General features: G+C 57.6%; 1 protein-coding gene across 1 annotated transcript in view; it reads left to right on the forward strand.

Moving 5' to 3' along the window:
• LOC147091599 (pleckstrin homology domain-containing family G member 6-like) overlaps positions 1-19,477 on the forward strand; it is a 201,505-nt gene that overhangs the window by 123,401 nt on the left and 58,627 nt on the right. Inside the window, exons 9-10 of the mRNA XM_085976827.1 lie at positions 4,195-4,332; positions 6,332-6,451. Coding sequence (XP_085832953.1) covers positions 4,195-4,332; positions 6,332-6,451 — 258 coding nt within the window. The remainder of the gene's footprint in view (positions 1-4,194; positions 4,333-6,331; positions 6,452-19,477) is intronic.

Consider the following 19,477-nt stretch of genomic DNA (forward strand, 5'->3'; position numbering starts at 1 on the left):
GATAATAAGCCTGTTCTTAAATAAACATATGTGGTTTTTAGCTTTATAAACAGAGACATAGAGTACCAAAGCAGGGAAGTTATGCTCAAACTTTTTATAAATCCACTGGTTAGGCCCCAGCTGTAGTATTGTGTCCAATTCTTGGCACCACACTTTAGGAAGGATGTCAAGGCCTTGGAGAGGGTGCAGAGGAGATTTACCAGAATGGGACCAGGGATGAGGGGCTTCAGTTATGTGGAGAGACTGGAGAAGCTGGGATTGTTCTCCTTAGAGCAGAGAAGGTTAAGGGGAGATTGACCAGAATGGTACCAGGGATGAGGGACTTCAGTTACGTGGAGAGACTGGAGAAGCTGGGGTTGTTCTCCTTACAGCAGAGAAGGTTAAGGGGAGATTGACCAGAATGGTACCAGGGATGAGGGACTTCAGTTCTGTGTAGAGACTGGAGAAGCTGGGGTTGTTCTCCTTACAGCAGAGAAGGTTAAGGGGAGATTGACCAGAATGGTACCAGGGATGAGGGGCTTCAGTTATGTGGAGAGACTGGAGAAGCTGGGATTGTTCTCCTTAGAGCAGAGAAGGTTAAGGGGGAGATTGACCAGAATGGTACCAGGGATGAGGGACTTCAGTTATGTGGAGAGACTGGAGAAGCTGTGGTTGTTCTCCTTAGAGCAGAGAAGGTTAAGGGGAGATTGACCAGAGTGGTACCAGGGATGAGGGAATTCAGTTACGTGGAGAGACTGGAGAAGCTGGGGTTGTTCTCCTTAGAGCAGAGAAGGTTAAGGGGAGATTGACCAGAATGGTACCAGGGATGAGGGACTTCAGTTCTGTGGAGAGACTGGAGAAGCTGGGATTGTTCTCCTTGGAGCAGAGAAGGTTAAGGGGAAATTGACCAGAGTGGTACCAGGGATGAGGGACTTCAGTTATGTGGAGAGACTGGAGAAGCTGGGGTTGTTCTCCTTAGAGCAGAGAAGGTTAAGGGGAGATTGACCAGAATGGTACCAGGGATGAGGGACTTCAGTTACATGGAGAGACTGGAGAAGCTGGGGTTGTTCTCCTTAGAGCAGAGAAGGTTAAGGGGAGATTGACCAGAGTGGTACCAGGGATGAGGGACTTCAGTTATGTGGAGAGACTGGAGAAGCTGGGGTTGTTCTCCTTAGAGCAGAGAAGGTTAAGGGGAGATTGACCAGAGTGGTACCAGGGATGAGGGGCTTCAGTTACATGGAGAGACTGGAGAAGCTGGGATTGTTCTCCTTAGAGCAGAGAAGGTTAAGGGGAGATTGACCAGAGTGGTACCAGGGATGAGGGGCTTCAGTTATGTGGAGAGACTGGAGAAGCTGGGGTTGTTCTCCTTAGAGCAGAGAAGGTTAAGGGGAGATTGACCAGAGTGGTACCAGGGATGAGGGAATTCAGTTACATGGAGAGACTGGAGAAGCTGGGGTTGTTCTCCTTAGAGCAGAGAAGGTTAAGGGGAGATTGACCAGAATGGTACCAGGGATGAGGGACTTCAGTTATGTGGAAAGACTGGAGAAGCTGGGGTTGTTCTCCTTAGAGCAGAGAAGGTTAAGGGGAGATTGACCAGAGTGGTACCAGGGATGAGGGAATTCAGTTACATGGAGAGACTGGAGAAGCTGGGGTTGTTCTCCTTAGAGCAGAGAAGGTTAAGGGGAGATTGACCAGAATGGTACCAGGGATGAGGGACTTCAGTTCTGTGGAGAGACTGGAGAAGCTGGGATTGTTCTCCTTGGAGCAGAGAAGGTTAAGGGGAGATTGACCAGAGTGGTACCAGGGATGAGGGACTTCAGTTATGTGGAGAGACTGGAGAAGCTGGGGTTGTTCTCCTTAGAGCAGAGAAGGTTAAGGGGGAGATTGACCAGAATGGTACCAGAGATGAGGGACTTCAGTTCTGTGGAGAGACTGGAGAAGCTGGGGTTGTTCTCCTTGGAGCAGAGAAGGTTAAGGGGGAGATTTACCAGAATGGTACCAGGGATGAGGGGCTTCAGTTATGTGGAGAGACTGGAGAAGCTGGGGTTGTTCTCCTTAGAGCAGAGAAGGTTAAGGGGGAGATTGACCAGAATGGTACCAGGGATGAGGGGCTTCAGTTATGTGGAGAGACTGGAGAAGCTGGGATTGTTCTCCTTAGAGCAGAGAAGGTTAAGGGGGAGATTGACCAGAATGGTACCAGGGATGAGGGGCTTCAGTTACATGGAGAGACTGGAGAAGCTGGGATTGTTCTCCTTAGAGCAGAGAAGGTTAAGGGGGAGATTGACCAGAATGGTACCAGGGATGAGGGGCTTCAGTTATGTGGAGAGACTGGAGAAGCTGGGGTTGTTCTCCTTAGAGCAGAGAAGGTTAAGGGGGAGATTGACCAGAATGGTACCAGGGATGAGGGACTTCAGTTCTGTGGAGAGACTGGAGAAGCTGGGGTTGTTCTCCTTAGAGCAGAGAAGGTTAAGGGGGAGATTGACCAGAATGGTACCAGGGATGAGGGACTTCAGTTCTGTGGAGAGACTGGAGAAGTTGGGATTGTTCTCCTTAGAGCAGAGAAGGTTTAGGGGAGATTTGATAGAGGTGTTCGAAATCACAAGGGGTTTTGATGACTCCACATTCCCACCTACCCCCGATAACCTTTCACCCCCGTGCTTATCAAGAATCCATCGACCTCTGCCTTAAAAATATTCTGCTTCCACTGCCCTCTGAGGAAGAGAGTTCCAAAGACTCACGACCCTCTGTGAGAAAAAATTTCTCCTCATCTCTGTCTTAAATGGGTGACCCCTTATTTTTAAACAGTGCCCCCTATATCTAGATTCTCCCACAAGAGGAAACATCCTCTCCACGTCCACCCTGTCCAGACCCCTCAGGATCTTCTATGTTTCAATCAAGTCACCTCTTACTCTTCTAAACTCCAGCGGATACAAGCCTAGCCTGATCAACCTTTCCTCATAAGAAAACACCCCCATTCCAGGTATTAGTCCAGTAAACCTTCTCTGAACTGCCTCCAACGCACAGAAATGTTTACACACAGCGTTTTCTTGTGAGCTGGAAGGCGCTGCCTGAAAGGGCAGTAGATACTGATTCAAGAGTAACTTTCGAAAGGGAATTGGCGAAATATTTGAAGAGGAGAAACTGTGCACGGCTATGGGGAAAGACCAGGGAAGTGGGACTAAGTGGATATCTCTCTTCTTCTTCTTCTTAGGCAGTCCCTCGGAACCGAGGATGACTTGCTTCCACATTAAAAATGAGTTCTCAGGTGACTGATGAGTCCAATGCGGGACCGACAGTCTCTGTCACAGGTGGGGCAGACGGTGGTTGAAGGGGCGGGTGGGTGGGGTGCTTGGATTGACGTGCGCTCCATCCGCTGTTTGCGCTTGGCTTCCGCTTGCTCCCGGCGAAGAGACTCGAGGTGTTCGGCGTCTTCCCGGCTGCTTCTCCTCCACTTTGTGCGGTCTTAGGCCCCGGATTCCCAGGTGTCGGTGGGGATGTTGCACTTTTTCAAGGAGGCTTTGAGGGTGTCCTTGAAGCGTTTCCTCTGCCCACCTGGGGCTCTCATGCCGTGTCGGAGCTCCGAGTAGAGCGCTTGTTTTGGGAGTCTCCTATCGGGCATGCGGACGATGTGGCCCATCCATCGGAGCTGATCGAGCGTGGTCAAAGCTTCGATGCTGGGGATGTTGGCCTAAGCGAGAACACTGACGTTGGTGCGCCTATCCTGCCAATGGATTTGCAGGATCTTGCAGAGGCAGCATTGGTGGTACCTCTCCAGTGCTTTGAGGTGCCTGCTGTACATGGTCCATGTCTCTGAGGCACACAGCAGGGCGGGAATCAATTATTTCCCTTGTAATTCGCGGGTCAAAACGAACTACAAGCCTGAGAATAGGATAACGAGGCTTACACTGGCGACCGCGGCAGGACCTGAGTAAAGGGAAAGTAAGATGAAACACCCAAATCCAAAGATGAAAACTATGAAGGAGCTAGTAACTAAGTATATAGCAGGGTGGGTATCACTGCTGCTCTGTAGACCATGAGCTTGGTGCCGGGTTTAAAGCCCTGGTCTTCAAACACTCTCTTCCTCAGGCGATATCCTCTGTGGGATATCGCTACCAAAGCGCTGTCAGTGTGTTGGGCCGAATGGCCTCCTTTTGTGCGGTATCATTCTATCAAAGCGTGTACGGTGGGCGCTAAACTGGGCTGCTTGCCTTTCAGATCGCGACTGTGGAGAACTTTATCCGCTGGATCAACTCCCAGATGCAAATGCGGGAGGAGCAACAAAAGCTGGCTCTGATCGCGAGCCAAATCCGTTCTTACGATGTGGTGGAGGGGAGCAGTGAGGAGGTGGAGCGGGTGAGATGGGCTAATATATAGAATAACAGATACCCGGGAGTGAGTTACAGGCTGGAATCTAATCGAGGGGTTCAGGGGGGTTTATATATAGAATAACAGATACCCGGGAGTGAGTTACAGGCTAGAATCTAATCGAGGGGTTCGGGGGGTTTATATATAGAATAACAGATACCCGGGAGTGAGTTACAGGCTGGAATCTAATGGAGGGGTTCGGGGAGGTTTATATATAGAATAACAGATACCCGGGAGTGAGTTACAGGCTAGAATCTAATCGAGGAGTTCAGGGGGGTTTATATATAGAAATAACATACCCGGGAGTGAGTTACAGTCTGGAATCTAATCGGGGGGTTCGGGGGGTTTTTATATAGAATAACAGACACCCGGCAGTGAGTTACAGGCTGGAATCTAATCGAGGGGTTCGGGGGGTTTATATATAGAAATAACAGATACCCGGGAGTGAGTTACAGGCTGGAATCTAATCGGGGGGTTTGGGGGGTTTATATGTAGAATAACCGATACCCGGGAGTGAGTTACAGGCTGGAATCTAATCGAGGGGTTCGGGGGGGTTTATATATAGAATAACAGATACCCGGAAGTGAGTTACAGGCTGGAATCTAATCGAGGGGTTCGAGGGGTTTATATATAGAATAACAGATACCCGGGAGTGAGTTACAGGCTGGAATCTAATCGAGGGGTTCGAGGGGTTTATATATAGAATAACAGATACCCGGGAGTGAGTTACAGGCTGGAATCTAATCGAGGGGTTTGGGAGGTTTATATATAGAATAACAGATACCCGGGAGTGAGTTACAGGCTGGATTCTAATTGAGGGGTTCAGGGGGTTTATATATAGAATAACAGATACCCGGGAGTGAGTTACAGGCTGGAATCTAATCGAGGGGTTTGGGGGGTTTATATATAGAATAACAGATACCCGGGAGTGAATTACAGGCTGGAATCTAATCGTGGGGTTCAGGGGGGTTTATATATAGAGTAACAGATACCCGGGAGTGAGTTACAGGCTGGAATCTAATCGAGGGGTTCGGGGGGTTTATATACAGAATAACAGATACCCGGGAGTGAGTTACAGACTGGAAACTAATCGAGGGGTTCGGGGGGTTTATATATAGAATAACAGATACCCGGGAGTGAGTTACAGGCTGGAATCTAATCGAGGGGTTCGGGGGGTTTATATATAGAATAACCGATACCCGGGAGTGAGTTACAGGCTGGAATCTGATCGAGGGGTTTGGGAGGTTTATATATAGAATAGCAAATACCCGGGAGTGAGTTACAGGCTGGAATCTAATCGAGGTGTTCGGGGGGTTTATTTGTGGAATAACAGATACCCGGAAGTGAGTAACAGGCTGGAATCTAATCGAGGGGTTTGGGAGGTTTATATATAGAATAACAAATACCCGGGAGTGAGTTACAGGCTGGAATCTAATCGAGGTGTTCGGGGGGTTTATTTGTGGAATAACAGATACCCGGAAGTGAGTAACAGGCTGGAATCTAATCGAGGGGTTTGGGAGGTTTATATATAGAATAACAAATACCCGGGAGTGAGTTACAGGCTGGAATCTAATCGAGGTGTTCGGGGGGTTTATATGTGGAATAACAGATACCCGGAAGTGAGTTACAGGCTGGAATCTAATCGAGGGGTTCGGGGGGTTTATATATAGAATAACAGATACCCGAGAGTGAGTTACAGGCTGGAATCTAATCGAGGGGTTCGGGGGGTTTTATGTAGAATAACAGATACCCGGAAGTGAGTTACAGGCTGGAATCTAATCGAGGGGTTCGGGGGGTTTATATATAGAATAACAGATACCCGGAAGTGAGTTACAGGCTGGAATCTAATCGAGGGGTTCGGGGGGGGTTTTATGTAGAATAACAGATACCCGGGGGTGCGGGTGTCTGGGGTGCTGAGTTACGGGCTAGGATTTATAGAGGGGTGCGTGAGTTTGATAAACTCCATTGTTTCTTTGACTGATTGCAGAATGTGCAGGAATTCTCGATGCTTGACCTCACGCTCCCCATGGTTGGGATTAGTCCACAGTACATCAGACAACTGATGCTCGAAGGAAGTCTCAAGATGAAGGAAGGGAAGGACAGCAAGGTATGGGACTCCTCACCCCCCCAAACTGTGGGACTCCTCACCCCCCAAACTGTGGGGACTCCTCACCCCCAAACTGTGGGATTCCTCACCCCCAAACTGTGGGACTCCTCACTCCCCAAACTGTGGGGACTCCTCACCCCCAAACTGTGGGGGCTCCTCACCCCCCAAACTGTGGGACTCCTCACCCCGCAAACTGTGGGACTCCTCACCCCCCAAACTATGGGGACTCCTCACCCCCCAAACTGTGGGATTCCTCACCCCCCAAACTGTAGGGACTCCTCACCCCCAAACTGTGGGAAATCCTCACCCCCAAACTGTGGGAAATCCTCACCCCCAAACTGTGGGACTCCTCACCCCCCAAACTGTGGGACTCCTCACCCCCAAACTGTGGGAAATCCTCACCCCCAAACTGTGGGAAATCCTCACCCCCAAACTGTGGGACTCCTCACCCCCCAAACTGTGGGGACTCCTCACCCCCCAAACTGTGGGACTCCTCACCCCCCAAACTGTGGGACTCCTCACCCCCCAAACTGTGGGGACACCTCACCCCCCAAACTGTGGGACTCCTCACCCCCCAAACTGTGGGGACTCCTCACCCCCCAAACTGTGGGACTCCTCACCCCCAAACTGTGGGACTCCTCACCCCCCAAACTGTGGGACTCCTCACCCCTCAAACTGTGGGACTCCTCACCCCCCAAACTGTGGGACTCCTCACCCCCCAAACTGTGGGACTCCTCACCCCCCAAACTGTGGGACTCCTCACCCCCCAAACTGTGGGACTCCTCACCCCCCAAACTGTGGCTCTCCTCACCCCCAAACTGTGGGACTCCTCACCCCCCAAACTGTGGGACTCCTCACCCCCAAACTGTGGGACTCCTCACCCCCCAAACTGTGGGATTCCTCACCCCCCAAACTGTGGGAAGCCTCACCCCCCAAACTGTGGGGACTCCTCACCCCCCAAACTGTGGGAAGCCTCACCCCCCAAACTGTGGGATTCCTCACCCCCCAAACTGTGGGGACTCCTCACCCCCCAAACTGTGGGGACTCCTCACCCCCCAAACTGTGGGACTCCTCACCCCCCAAACTGTGGGGACTCCTCACCCCCCAAACTGTGGGGACTCCTCACCCCCCAAACTGTGGGGACACCTCACTCCCCAAACTGTGGGACTCCTCACCCCCCAAACTGTGGGGACTCCTCACCCCCCAAACTGTGGGACTCTTCACCCCCCAAACTGTGGGGACTCCTCACCCCCCAAACTGTGGGATTCCTCACCCCCAAACTGTGGGGACTCCTCACCCCCCAAACTGTGGGACTCCTCACCCCCCAAACTGTGGGGACTCCTCACCCCCCAAACTGTGGGACTCCTCACCCCCCAAACTGTGGGGACTCCTCACCCCCCAAACTGTGGGGACTCCTCACCCCCCAAACTGTGAGACTCCTCACCCCCCAAACTGTGGGGACTCCTCACCCCCCAAACTGTGGGGACTCCTCACCCCCCAAACTGTGGGGACTCCTCACCCCCCCAAACTGTGGGACTCCTCACCCACCAAACTGTGGGGACTCCTCACCCCCCAAACTGTGGGGACTCCTCACCCCCCAAACTGTGGGACTCCTCACCCCCCAAACTGTGGGACTCCTCACCCCCCAAACTGTGGGACTCCTCACCCCCCAAACTGTGGGGACTCCTCACCCCCCAAACTGTGGGGACTCCTCACCCCCAAACTGTGGGGACTCCTCACCTCCCCAAACTGTGGGACTCCTCACCCCACAAACTGTGGGACTCCTCACCCCCCAAACTGTGGGACTCCTCACCCCCCAGACTGTGGGACTCCTCACCCCCCAAACTGTGGGACTCCTCACCCTCCAAACTGTGGGGACTCCTCACCTCCCCAAACTGTGGGACTCCTCACCCCACAAACTGTGGGACTCCTCACCCCCCAAACTGTGGGACTCCTCACCCCCCAGACTGTGGGACTCCTCACCCCCCAAACTGTGGGACTCCTCACCCTCCAAACTGTGGGGACTCCTCACCCCCCAAACTGTGGGACTCCTCACCCTCCAAACTGTGGGGACTCCTCACCCCCCAAACTGTGGGACTCCTCACCCCCCAAACTGTGGGGACTCCTCACCCCCAAACTGTGGGGACTCCTCACCTCCCCAAACTGTGGGACTACTCACACCCCAAACTGTGGGACTCCTCACCCCCCAAACTGTGGGACTCCTCACCTCCCCAAACTGTGGGGACTCCTCACCCCCCAAACTGTGGGGACTCCTCACCCCCCCCCAAACTGTGGGGACTCCTCACCCCCCAAACTGTGGGGACTCCTCACCCCCCAAACTGTGGGACTCCTCACCCACCAAACTGTGGGGACTCCTCACCCCCCAAACTGTGAGACTCCTCACCCCCCCAAACTTTGGGGACTCCTCACCCCCCAAACTGTGAGACTCCTCACCCCCAAACTGTGGGGACTCCTCACCCCCCAAACTGTGAGGACTCCTCACCCCCCAAACTGTGGGGACTCCTCACCTCCCAAACTGTGGGACTCCTCACCCCCCAAACTGTGGGACTCCTCACCTCCCAAACTGTGGGGACTCCTCACCCCCCAAACTGTGGGACTCCTCACCCCCCAAACTGTGGGACTCCTCACCCCCCAAACTGTGGGACTCCTCACCCTCCAAACTGTGGGGACTCCTCACCCCCCAAACTATGGGGACTCCTCACTGCCCAAACTGTGAGACTCCTCACCCCCCCGAACTGTGGGGACTCCTCACCCCCCAAACTGTGAGACTCCTCACCCCCAAACTGTGAGGACTCCTCACCGCCCAAACTATGAGGACTCCTCGCCCCCCAAACTGTGGGACTCCTCACCCCCCAAACTGTGGGACTCCTCACCCCCCAAACTGTGGGGACTCCTCACCCCCCAAACTGTGGGGACTCCTCACCCCCCAAACTGTGGGAAGCCTCACCCCCCAAACTGTGGGGCTCCTCACCCCCCAAACTGTGAGGACTCCTCACCGCCCAAACTGTGAGGACTCCTCGCCCCCCAAACTGTGGGACTCCTCACCCCCCAAACTGTGGGACTCCTCACCCCCCAAACTGTGGGGACTCCTCACCCCCCAAACTGTGGGGACTCCTCACCCCCCAAACTGTGGGAAGCCTCACCCCCCAAACTATGGGGACTCCTCACCCCCGCAAACTGTGGGGACTCCTCACCCCCCAAACTGTGGGACTCCTCACCCCCCAAACTGTGGGATTCCTCACCCTCAAACTATGGGGACTCCTCACCGCCCAAACTGTGGGGACTCCTCACCCCCCAAACTGTGAGGACTCCTCACCCCCCAAACTGTGGGATTCCTCACCCCCAAACTATGGGGACTCCTCACCGCCCAAACTGTGGGGACTCCTCACCCCCCAAACTGTGAGGACTCCTCACCCCCCAAACTGTGGGACTCCTCACCCCCCAAACTGTGGGGACTCCTCACCCCCCAAACTGTGGGGACTCCACACCCCCCAAACTGTGGGGACTCCTCACCCCCCAAACTGTGGGGACCCCTCACCCCCCAAACTGTGGGGACTCCCCACCCCCCAAACTGTGGGGACTCCTCACCCCCCCAAACTGTGGGACACCTCACCCCCCAAACTGTGGGACTCCTCACCCCCAAACTGTGGGGACTCCTCAGCCCCAAACTGTGGGACTCCTCACCCCCCAAACTGTGGGACACCTCACCCCCCAAACTGTGGGACTCCTCACCCCCCAAACTGTGGGGACTCCTCAGCCCCAAACTGTGGGACTCCTCACCCCCCAAACTGTGGGACTCCTCACCCCCCAAACTGTGGGGACTCCTCAGCCCCAAACTGTGGGAAGCCTCACCCCCAAACTGTGGGGACACCTCACCCCCCAAACTGTGGGACTCCTCACCCCCCAAACTGTGGGGACTCCTCAGCCCCAAACTGTGGGAAGCCTCACCCCCAAACTGTGGGACTCCTCACCCCCCAAACTGTGGGGACTCCTCAGCCCCCAAACTGTGGGACTCCTCACCCCCAAACTGTGGGGACTCCTCACCCCCCAAACTGTGGGGACTCCTCACCCCCCAAACTGTGGGGACTCCTCACCCCCCAAACTGTGGGGACTCCTCACCCCTAAACTGTGGGGGCTCCTCACCCCCCAAACTGTGGGACTCCTCACCCCCCAAATTGTGGGACTCTTCACCCCCCAAACTGTGAACTCCTCACCCCGCAAACTGTGGGACTCCTCACCCCCCAAACTGTGGGTCTCTTCACCCCCCAAACTGTGAACTCCTCACCCCGCAAACTGTGGGGACTCCTCACCCTCCAAACTGTGGGACTCCTCACCCCCCAAACTGTGGGGATTCCTCACCCCCCAAACTGTGGGGACTCCTCACCCCAAACTGTGGGACTCCTCACCCCCCAAACTGTGGGGACTCCTCACCCCAAACTGTGGGGTCTCCTCACCCCCCAAACTGTGGGGACTCCTCACCCCCCAAACTGTGGGGACCGCTCACCCCCCAAACTGTGGGGACTCCTCACCCCCCCAAATTGTGGGACTCCTCACCCCCCAAATTGTGGGACCCTTCACCCCCCAAACTGTGCATTCCCTCACCCCCCAAACTGTGGGACTTTTCACCCCCCAAACTGTGAACTCCTCACCCCCCAAACTGTGGGACTCCTCACCCTCCAAACTGTGGGACTCCTCACCCCCCAAACTGTGGGACTCCTCACCCCCCCAAATTGTGGGACTCCTCACCCCCCAAATTGTGGGACTCTTCACCCCCCGAACTGTGCATCCCCTCACCCCCCAAACTGTGGGACTTTTCACCCCCCAAACTGTGAACTCCTCACCCCCCAAACTGTGGGACTCCTCACCCCGCAAACTGTGGGGATTCCTCACCCCCCAAACTGTGGAACTCCTCACCCCCCAACCTGTGGGACTCCTCACCCCCCAAACTGTGGGGACTCCTCACCCCCCCAAACTGTGGGGACTCCTCACCCCCACAAACTGTGGGGACTCCTCACCCCCCAAACTGTGGGACTCCTCACCCCCCTAAACTGTGGGACACCTCACCCCACAAACTGTGGGACTCCTCACCCCCCAAACTGTGGGACTCCTCACCCCCCCAAACTGTGGGACTCCTCACCCCCCCAAATTGTGGGACTCCTCACCCCCCAAACTGTGGGACTCCTCACCCCCCAAATTGTGGGACTCCTCACCCCCAAACTGTGGTACTGCTCACTCCCCAAACTGTGGGATTCCAACCCCCCCCAAACTGTGGGGACTCCTCACCGCCCAAACTGTGGGACTCCTCAACCCCCAAACTGTGGGACTCCTCACCCCCAAACTGTGGGACTCCTCACCCCCCAAACTGTGGGGACTCCTCACCCCCCAAACTGTGGGACTCCTCACCCCCCAAACTGTGGGACTCCTCAACCCCCAAACTGTGGGACTCCTCACCCCCAAACTGTGGGACTCCTCACCCCCCAAACTGTGGGGACTCCTCACCCCCCAAACTGTGGGACTCCTCACCCCCCAAACTGTGGGACTCCTCACCCCCCCAAACTGTGGGACTCCTCACCCCCCAAACTGTGGGACTCCTCACCCCCCAAACTGTGGGACTCCTCACCCCCCAAATTGTGGGACTCCTCACCCCCCAAACTGTGGGACTCCTCACCCCCCAAACTGTGGGACTCCTCACCCCGCAAACTGTGGGGATTCCTCACCCCCCAAACTGTGGGGACTCCTCACCCCCCAACCTGTGGGACTCCTCACCCCCCAAACTGTGGGGACTCCTCACCCCCCAAACTGTGGGACTCCTCACCCCCCAAACTGTGGGGCCCCTCACCCCCCAAACTGTGGGACTCCTCACCCCCCAAACTGTGGGGACTCCTCACCCCCCAAACTGTGGGGACTCCTCACCCCCCAAACTGTGGGGACTCCTCACCCCCCAAACTGTGGGACTCCTCACCCCCCAAACTGTGGGACTCCTCACCTCCCAAACTGTGGGACTCCTCACCCCCCAAACTGTGGGACTCCTCACCCCCCAAACTGTGGGACTCCTCACCCCCCAAACTGTGGGACTCCTCACCCCCCAAACTGTGGGACTCCTCACCCCCCTAAACTGTGGGCACCTCACCCCACAAACTGTGGGACTCCTCACCCCCCAAACTGTGGGGACTCCTCACCCCCACAAACTGTGGGGACTCCTCACCCCCCAAACTGTGGGACTCCTCACCCCCCTAAACTGTGGGACACCTCACCCCACAAACTGTGGGACTCCTCACCCCCCAAACTGTGGGACTCCTCACCCCCCCAAACTGTGGGACTCCTCACCCCCCAAACTGTGGGACTCCTCACCCCCCAAACTGTGGGACTCCTCACCCCCAAACTGTGGGGACTCATCACCCCCCAAACTGTGGGACTCCTCACCCCCCAAACTGTGGGGACTCCTCACCCCCCAAACTGTGGTGACTCCTCACCCCCCAAACTGTGGGACTCCTCACCCCCCAAACTGTGGGACTCCTCACCCCCCAAACTGTGGGACTCCTCACCACCCCAAACTGTGGGGACTCCTCACCCCCCAAACTGTGGGGACACCACACCCCCCAAACTGTGGGGACTCCTCACCCCCCAAACTGTGGGGACTCCTCACCCCCCAAACTGTGGGGACTCCTCACCCCCCAAACTGTGGGGACTCCTCACCCCCCAAAATGTGAGACTCCTCACCCCCCAAACTGTGAGACTCCTCACCCCCCAAACTGTGGGGACTCCTCACCCCCCAAACTGTGGGGACTCCTCACCCTCCAAACTGTGGGGACTCCTCACCCCCCCAAACTGTGGGGACTCCTCACCCCCCAAACTGTGGGGACTCCTCACCCCCCAAACTGTGGGACTCCTCACCCCCCAAACTGTGGGGACTCCTCACCCCCAAACTGTGGGACTCCTCACCCCCCAAACTGTGGGGACTCCTCACCCCCAAACTGTGGGACTCCTCACCCCCCAAACTGTGGGGACTCCTCACCCCCCAAACTGTGGGACTCCTCACCCCCCAAAACTGTGGGGACTCCTCACCCCCCAAACTGTGGGGACTCCTCACCCCCCAAACTGTGGGACTCTCTCACCCCCCAAACTGTGGGGACTCCTCACCCCCAAACTGTGGGACTCCTCACCCCCCAAACTGTGGGGACTCCTCACCCCCAAACTGTGGGACTCCTCACCCCCCAAACTGTGGGGACTCCTCACCCCCCAAACTGTGGGACTCCTCACCCCCCAAACTGTGGGACTCCTCACCCCCCAAACTGTGGGGACTCCTCACCCCCCAAACTGTGGGACTCCTCACCCCCAAACTGTGGGACTCCTCACCCCCCAAACTGTGGGACTCCTCACCCCCCAAACTGTGGGACTCCTCACCCTCCAAACTGTGGGGACTCCTCACCCCCCAAACTGTGTGACTCCTCACCCCCCAAACTGTGGGACTCCTCACCCCCAAACTGTGGACTCCTCACCCCCCAAACTGTGGACTCCTCACCCCCCAAACTGTGGGACTCCTCACCCCCAAACTGTGGGGACTCCTCACCTCCCCAAACTGTGGGACTCCTCACCCCCAAACTGTGGGACTCCTCACCCCCCAAACTGTGGGACTCCTCACCCCCCAAACTGTGGGGACTCCTCACCCCCCAAACTGTGGGGACTCCTCACCCCCCCAAACTGTGGGGACTCCTCACCCCCCAAACTGTGGGGACTCCTCACCCCCAAACTGTGGGACTCCTCACCCACCCAAACTGTGGGACTCCTCACCCCCCAAACTGTGAGACTCCTCACCCCCCCAAACTGTGGGACTCCTCACCCCCCAAACTGTGAGACTCCTCACCCCCCAAACTGTGGGGACTCCTCACCCCCCAAACTGTGAGGACTCCTCACCCCCCAAACTGTGGGGACTCCTCACCTCCCAAACTGTGGGACTCCTCACTGGGACTCCTCACCCCCCAAACTGTGGGACTCCTCACCCCCCAAACAGTGGGACTCCTCACCCCCCAAACTGTGGGACTCCTCACCCTCCCAAACTGTGGGGACTCCTCACCCCCCAAACTATGGGGACTCCTCACTGCCCAAACTGTGAGACTCCTCACCCCCCCAAACTGTGGGGACTCCTCTCACCCCCCAAACTGTGAGACTCCTCACCCCCAAACTGTGAGGACTCCTCACCGCCCAAACTGTGAGGACTCCTCGCCCCCCAAACTGTGGGACTCCTCACCCCCCAAACTGTGGGACTCCTCACCCCCCAAACTGTGGGGACTCCTCACCCCCCAAACTGTGGGGACTCCTCACCCCCCAAACTGTGGGAAGCCTCACCCCCCAAACTGTGGGGACTCCTCACCCCCCAAACTGTGAGGACTCCTCACCGCCCAAACTGTGAGGACTCCTCGCCCCCCAAACTGTGGGACTCCTCACCCCCCAAACTGTGGGACTCCTCACCCCCCAAACTGTGGGGACTCCTCACCCCCCAAACTGTGGGGACTCCTCACCCCCCAAACTGTGGGAAGCCTCACCCCCCAAACTATGGGGACTCCTCACCCCCGCAAACTGTGGGGACTCCTCACCCCCCAAACTGTGGGACTCCTCACCCCCCAAACTGTGGGATTCCTCACCCTCAAACTATGGGGACTCCTCACCGCCCAAACTGTGGGGACTCCTCACCCCCCAAACTGTGAGGACTCCTCACCCCCCAAACTGTGGGATTCCTCACCCCCAAACTATGGGGACTCCTCACCGCCCAAACTGTGGGGACTCCTCACCCCCCAAACTGTGAGGACTCCTCACCCCCCAAACTGTGGGACTCCTCACCCCCCAAACTGTGGGGACTCCTCACCCCCCAAAATGTGGGGACTCCACACCCCCCAAACTGTGGGGACCCCTCACCCCCCAAACTGTGGGGACCCCTCACCCCCCAAACTGTGGGGACTCCCCACCCCCCAAACTGTGGGGACTCCTCACCCCCCCAAACTGTGGGACACCTCACCCCCAAACTGTGGGACTCCTCACCCCCCAAACTGTGGGGACTCCTCAGCCCCAAACTGTGGGACTCCTCACCCCCCAAACTGTGGGACACCTCACCCCCCAAACTGTGGGACTCCTCACCCCCCAAACTGTGGGGACTTCTCAGCCCCAAACTGTGGGACTCCTCACCCCCCAAACTGTGGGACTCCTCACCCCCCAAACTGTGGGGACTCCTCAGCCCCAAACTGTGGGAAGCCTCACCCCCAAACTGTGGGGACACCTCACCCCCCAAACTGTGGGACTCCTCACCCCCCAAACTGTGGGGACTCCTCAGCCCCAAACTGTGGGAAGCCTCACCCCCAAACTGTGGGACTCCTCACCCCCCAAACTGTGGGGACTCCTCAGCCCCCAAACTGTGGGACTCCTCACCCCCAAACTGTGGGGACTCCTCACCCCCCAAACTGTGGGGACTCCTCACCCCCCAAACTGTGGGGACTCCTCACCCCCCAAACTGTGGGGACTCCTCACCCCCCAAACTGTGGGGACTCCTCACCGCCCAAACTGTGAGGACTCCTCACCCCCCAAACTGTGGGACTCCTCACCCCCAAACTGTGGGGACTCCTCACCGCCCAAACTGTGAGGACTCCTCACCCCCCAAACTGTGGGACTCCTCACCCCCCAAACTGTGGGGACTCCTCACCCCTAAACTGTGGGGGCTCCTCACCCCCCAAACTGTGGGACTCCTCACCCCCCAAATTGTGGGACTCTTCACCCCCCAAACTGTGAACTCCTCACCCCGCAAACTGTGGGACTCCTCACCCCCCAAACTGTGGGACTCTTCACCCCCCAAACTGTGAACTCCTCACCCCGCAAACTGTGGGGACTCCTCACCCTCCAAACTGTGGGACTCCTCACCCCCCAAACTGTGGGGATTCCTCACCCCCCAAACTGTGGGGACTCCTCACCCCAAACTGTGGGACTCCTCACCCCCCAAACTGTGGGGACTCCTCACCCCAAACTGTGGGGTCTCCTCACCCCCCAAACTGTGGGGACTCCTCACCCCCCAAACTGTGGGGACCGCTCACCCCCCAAACTGTGGGGACTCCTCACCCCCCCAAATTGTGGGACTCCTCACCCCCCAAATTGTGGGACCCTTCACCCCCCAAACTGTGCATTCCCTCACCCCCCAAACTGTGGGACTTTTCACCCCCCAAACTGTGAACTCCTCACCCCCCAAACTGTGGGACTCCTCACCCTCCAAACTGTGGGACTCCTCACCCCCCAAACTGTGGGACTCCTCACCCCCCCAAATTGTGGGACTCCTCACCCCCCAAATTGTGGGACTCTTCACCCCCCGAACTGTGCATCCCCTCACCCCCCAAACTGTGGGACTTTTCACCCCCCAAACTGTGAACTCCTCACCCCCCAAACTGTGGGACTCCTCACCCCGCAAACTGTGGGGACTCCTCACCCCCCAACCTGTGGGACTCCTCACCCCCAAACTGTGGGGACTCCTCACCCCCCCAAACTGTGGGGACTCCTCACCCCCACAAACTGTGGGGACTCCTCACCCCCCAAACTGTGGGACTCCTCACCCCCCTAAACTGTGGGACACCTCACCCCACAAACTGTGGGACTCCTCACTCCCCAAACTGTGGGACTCCTCACCCCCCCAAACTGTGGGACTCCTCACCCCCCCAAATTGTGGGACTCCTCACCCCCCAAACTGTGGGACTCCTCACCCCCCAAATTGTGGGACTCCTCACCCCCCAAACTGTGGGACTCCTCACCCCCAAACTGTGGTACTGCTCACCCCCCAAACTGTGGGACTCCAACCCCCCCCAAACTGTGGGGACTCCTCACCCCCCAAACTGTGGGACTCCTCAACCCCCAAACTGTGGGACTCCTCACCCCCAAACTGTGGGACTCCTCACCCCCCAAACTGTGGGGACTCCTCACCCCCCAAACTGTGGGACTCCTCACCCCCCAAACTGTGGGACTCCTCACCCCCCAAACTGTGGGACTCCTCACCCCCAAACTGTGGGACTCCTCACCCCCCAAACTGTGGGGACTCCTCACCCCCCAAACTGTGGGACTCCTCACCCCCCAAACTGTGGGACTCCTCACCCCCCAAACTGTGGGACTCCTCACCCCCCAAACTGTGGGACTCCTCACCCCCCCAAACTGTGGGACTCCTCAACCCCCAAACTGTGGGACTCCTCACCCCCCCAAACTGTGGGACTCCTCAACCCCCAAACTGTGGGACTCCTCACCCCCAAACTGTGGGACTCCTCACCCCCCAAACTGTGGGGACTCCTCACCCCCCAATCTGTGGGACTCCTCACCCCCCAAACTGTGGGACTCCTCACCCCCCCAAACTGTGGGACTCCTCACCCCCCAAACTGTGGGACTCCTCACCCCCCAAACTGTGGGACTCCTCACCCCCCAAACTGTGGGACTCCTCACCCCCCAAACTGTGGGACTCCTCACCCCCCAAACTGTGGGACTCCTCACCCCGCAAACTGTGGGGATTCCTCACCCCCCAAACTGTGGGGACTCCTCACCCCCCAATCTGTGGGACTCCTCACCCCCCAAACTGTGGGACTCCTCACCCCCCCAAACTGTGGGACTCCTCACCCACCAAACTGTGGGACTCCTCACCCCCCAAACTGTGGGACTCCTCACCCCCCAAACTGTGGGGACTCCTCACCCCCCAAACTGTGGGGACTCCTCACCCCCCAAACTGTGGGGACTCCTCACCCCCCAAACTGTGGGACTCCTCACCCCCCAAACTGTGGGACTCCTCACCTCCCAAACTGTGGGACTCCTCACCCCCCAAACTGTGGGGACACCTCACCCCCCAAACTGTGGGACTCCTCACCCCCCAAACTGTGGGACTCCTCACCCCCCTAAACTGTGGGCACCTCACCCCACAAACTGTGGGACTCCTCACCCCCCAAACTGTGGGGACTCCTCACCCCCACAAACTGTGGGGACTCCTCACCCCCCAAACTGTGGGACTCCTCACCCCCCTAAACTGTGGGACACCTCACCCCACAAACTGTGGGACTCCTCACCCCCCAAACTGTGGGAATCCTCACCCCCCCAAACTGTGGGACTCCTCACCCCCCAAACTGTGGGGACTCCTCACCCCCCAAACTGTGGGACTCCTCACCCCCCAAACTGTGGGGACTCCTCACCCCCCAAACTGTGGTGACTCCTCACCCCCCAAACTGTGGGACTCCTCACCCCCCAAACTGTGGGACTCCTCACCCCCCAAACTGTGGGACTCCTCACCACCCCAAACTGTGGGGACTCCTCACCCCCCAAACTGTGGGGACACCACACCCCCCAAACTGTGGGGACTCCTCACCCCCCAAACTGTGGGGACTCCTCACCCCCCAAACTGTGGGGACTTCTCAGCCCCAAACTGTGGGACTCCTCACCCCCCAAACTGTGGGACTCCTCACCCCCCAAACTGTGGGGACTCCTCAGCCCCAAACTGTGGGAAGCCTCACCCCCAAACTGTGGGGACACCTCACCCCCCAAACTGTGGGACTCCTCACCCCCCAAACAGTGGGGACTCCTCAGCCCCAAACTGTGGGAAGCCTCACCCCCAAACTGTGGGACTCCTCACCCCCCAAACTGTGGGGACTCCTCAGCCCCCAAACTGTGGGACTCCTCACCCCCAAACTGTGGGGACTCCTCACCCCCCAAACTGTGGGGACTCCTCACCCCCCAAACTGTGGGGACTCCTCACCCCCCAAACTGTGGGGACTCCTCACCCCCCAAACTGTGGGGACTCCTCACCGCCCAAACTGTGAGGACTCCTCACCCCCCAAACTGTGGGACTCCTCACCCCCAAACTGTGGGGACTCCTCACCGCCCAAACTGTGAGGACTCCTCACCCCCCAAACTGTGGGACTCCTCACCCCCAAACTGTGGGGACTCCTCACCCCTAAACTGTGGGGGCTCCTCACCCCCCAAACTGTGGGACTCCTCACCCCCCAAATT

This window comes from Somniosus microcephalus, unplaced genomic scaffold (assembly GCF_052327205.1).
Source record: "Somniosus microcephalus isolate GS21.2 unplaced genomic scaffold, FLI_Smic_1.0 unresolved_chr3, whole genome shotgun sequence".
Classification (NCBI taxonomy): Eukaryota; Metazoa; Chordata; class Chondrichthyes; order Squaliformes; family Somniosidae; genus Somniosus; species Somniosus microcephalus.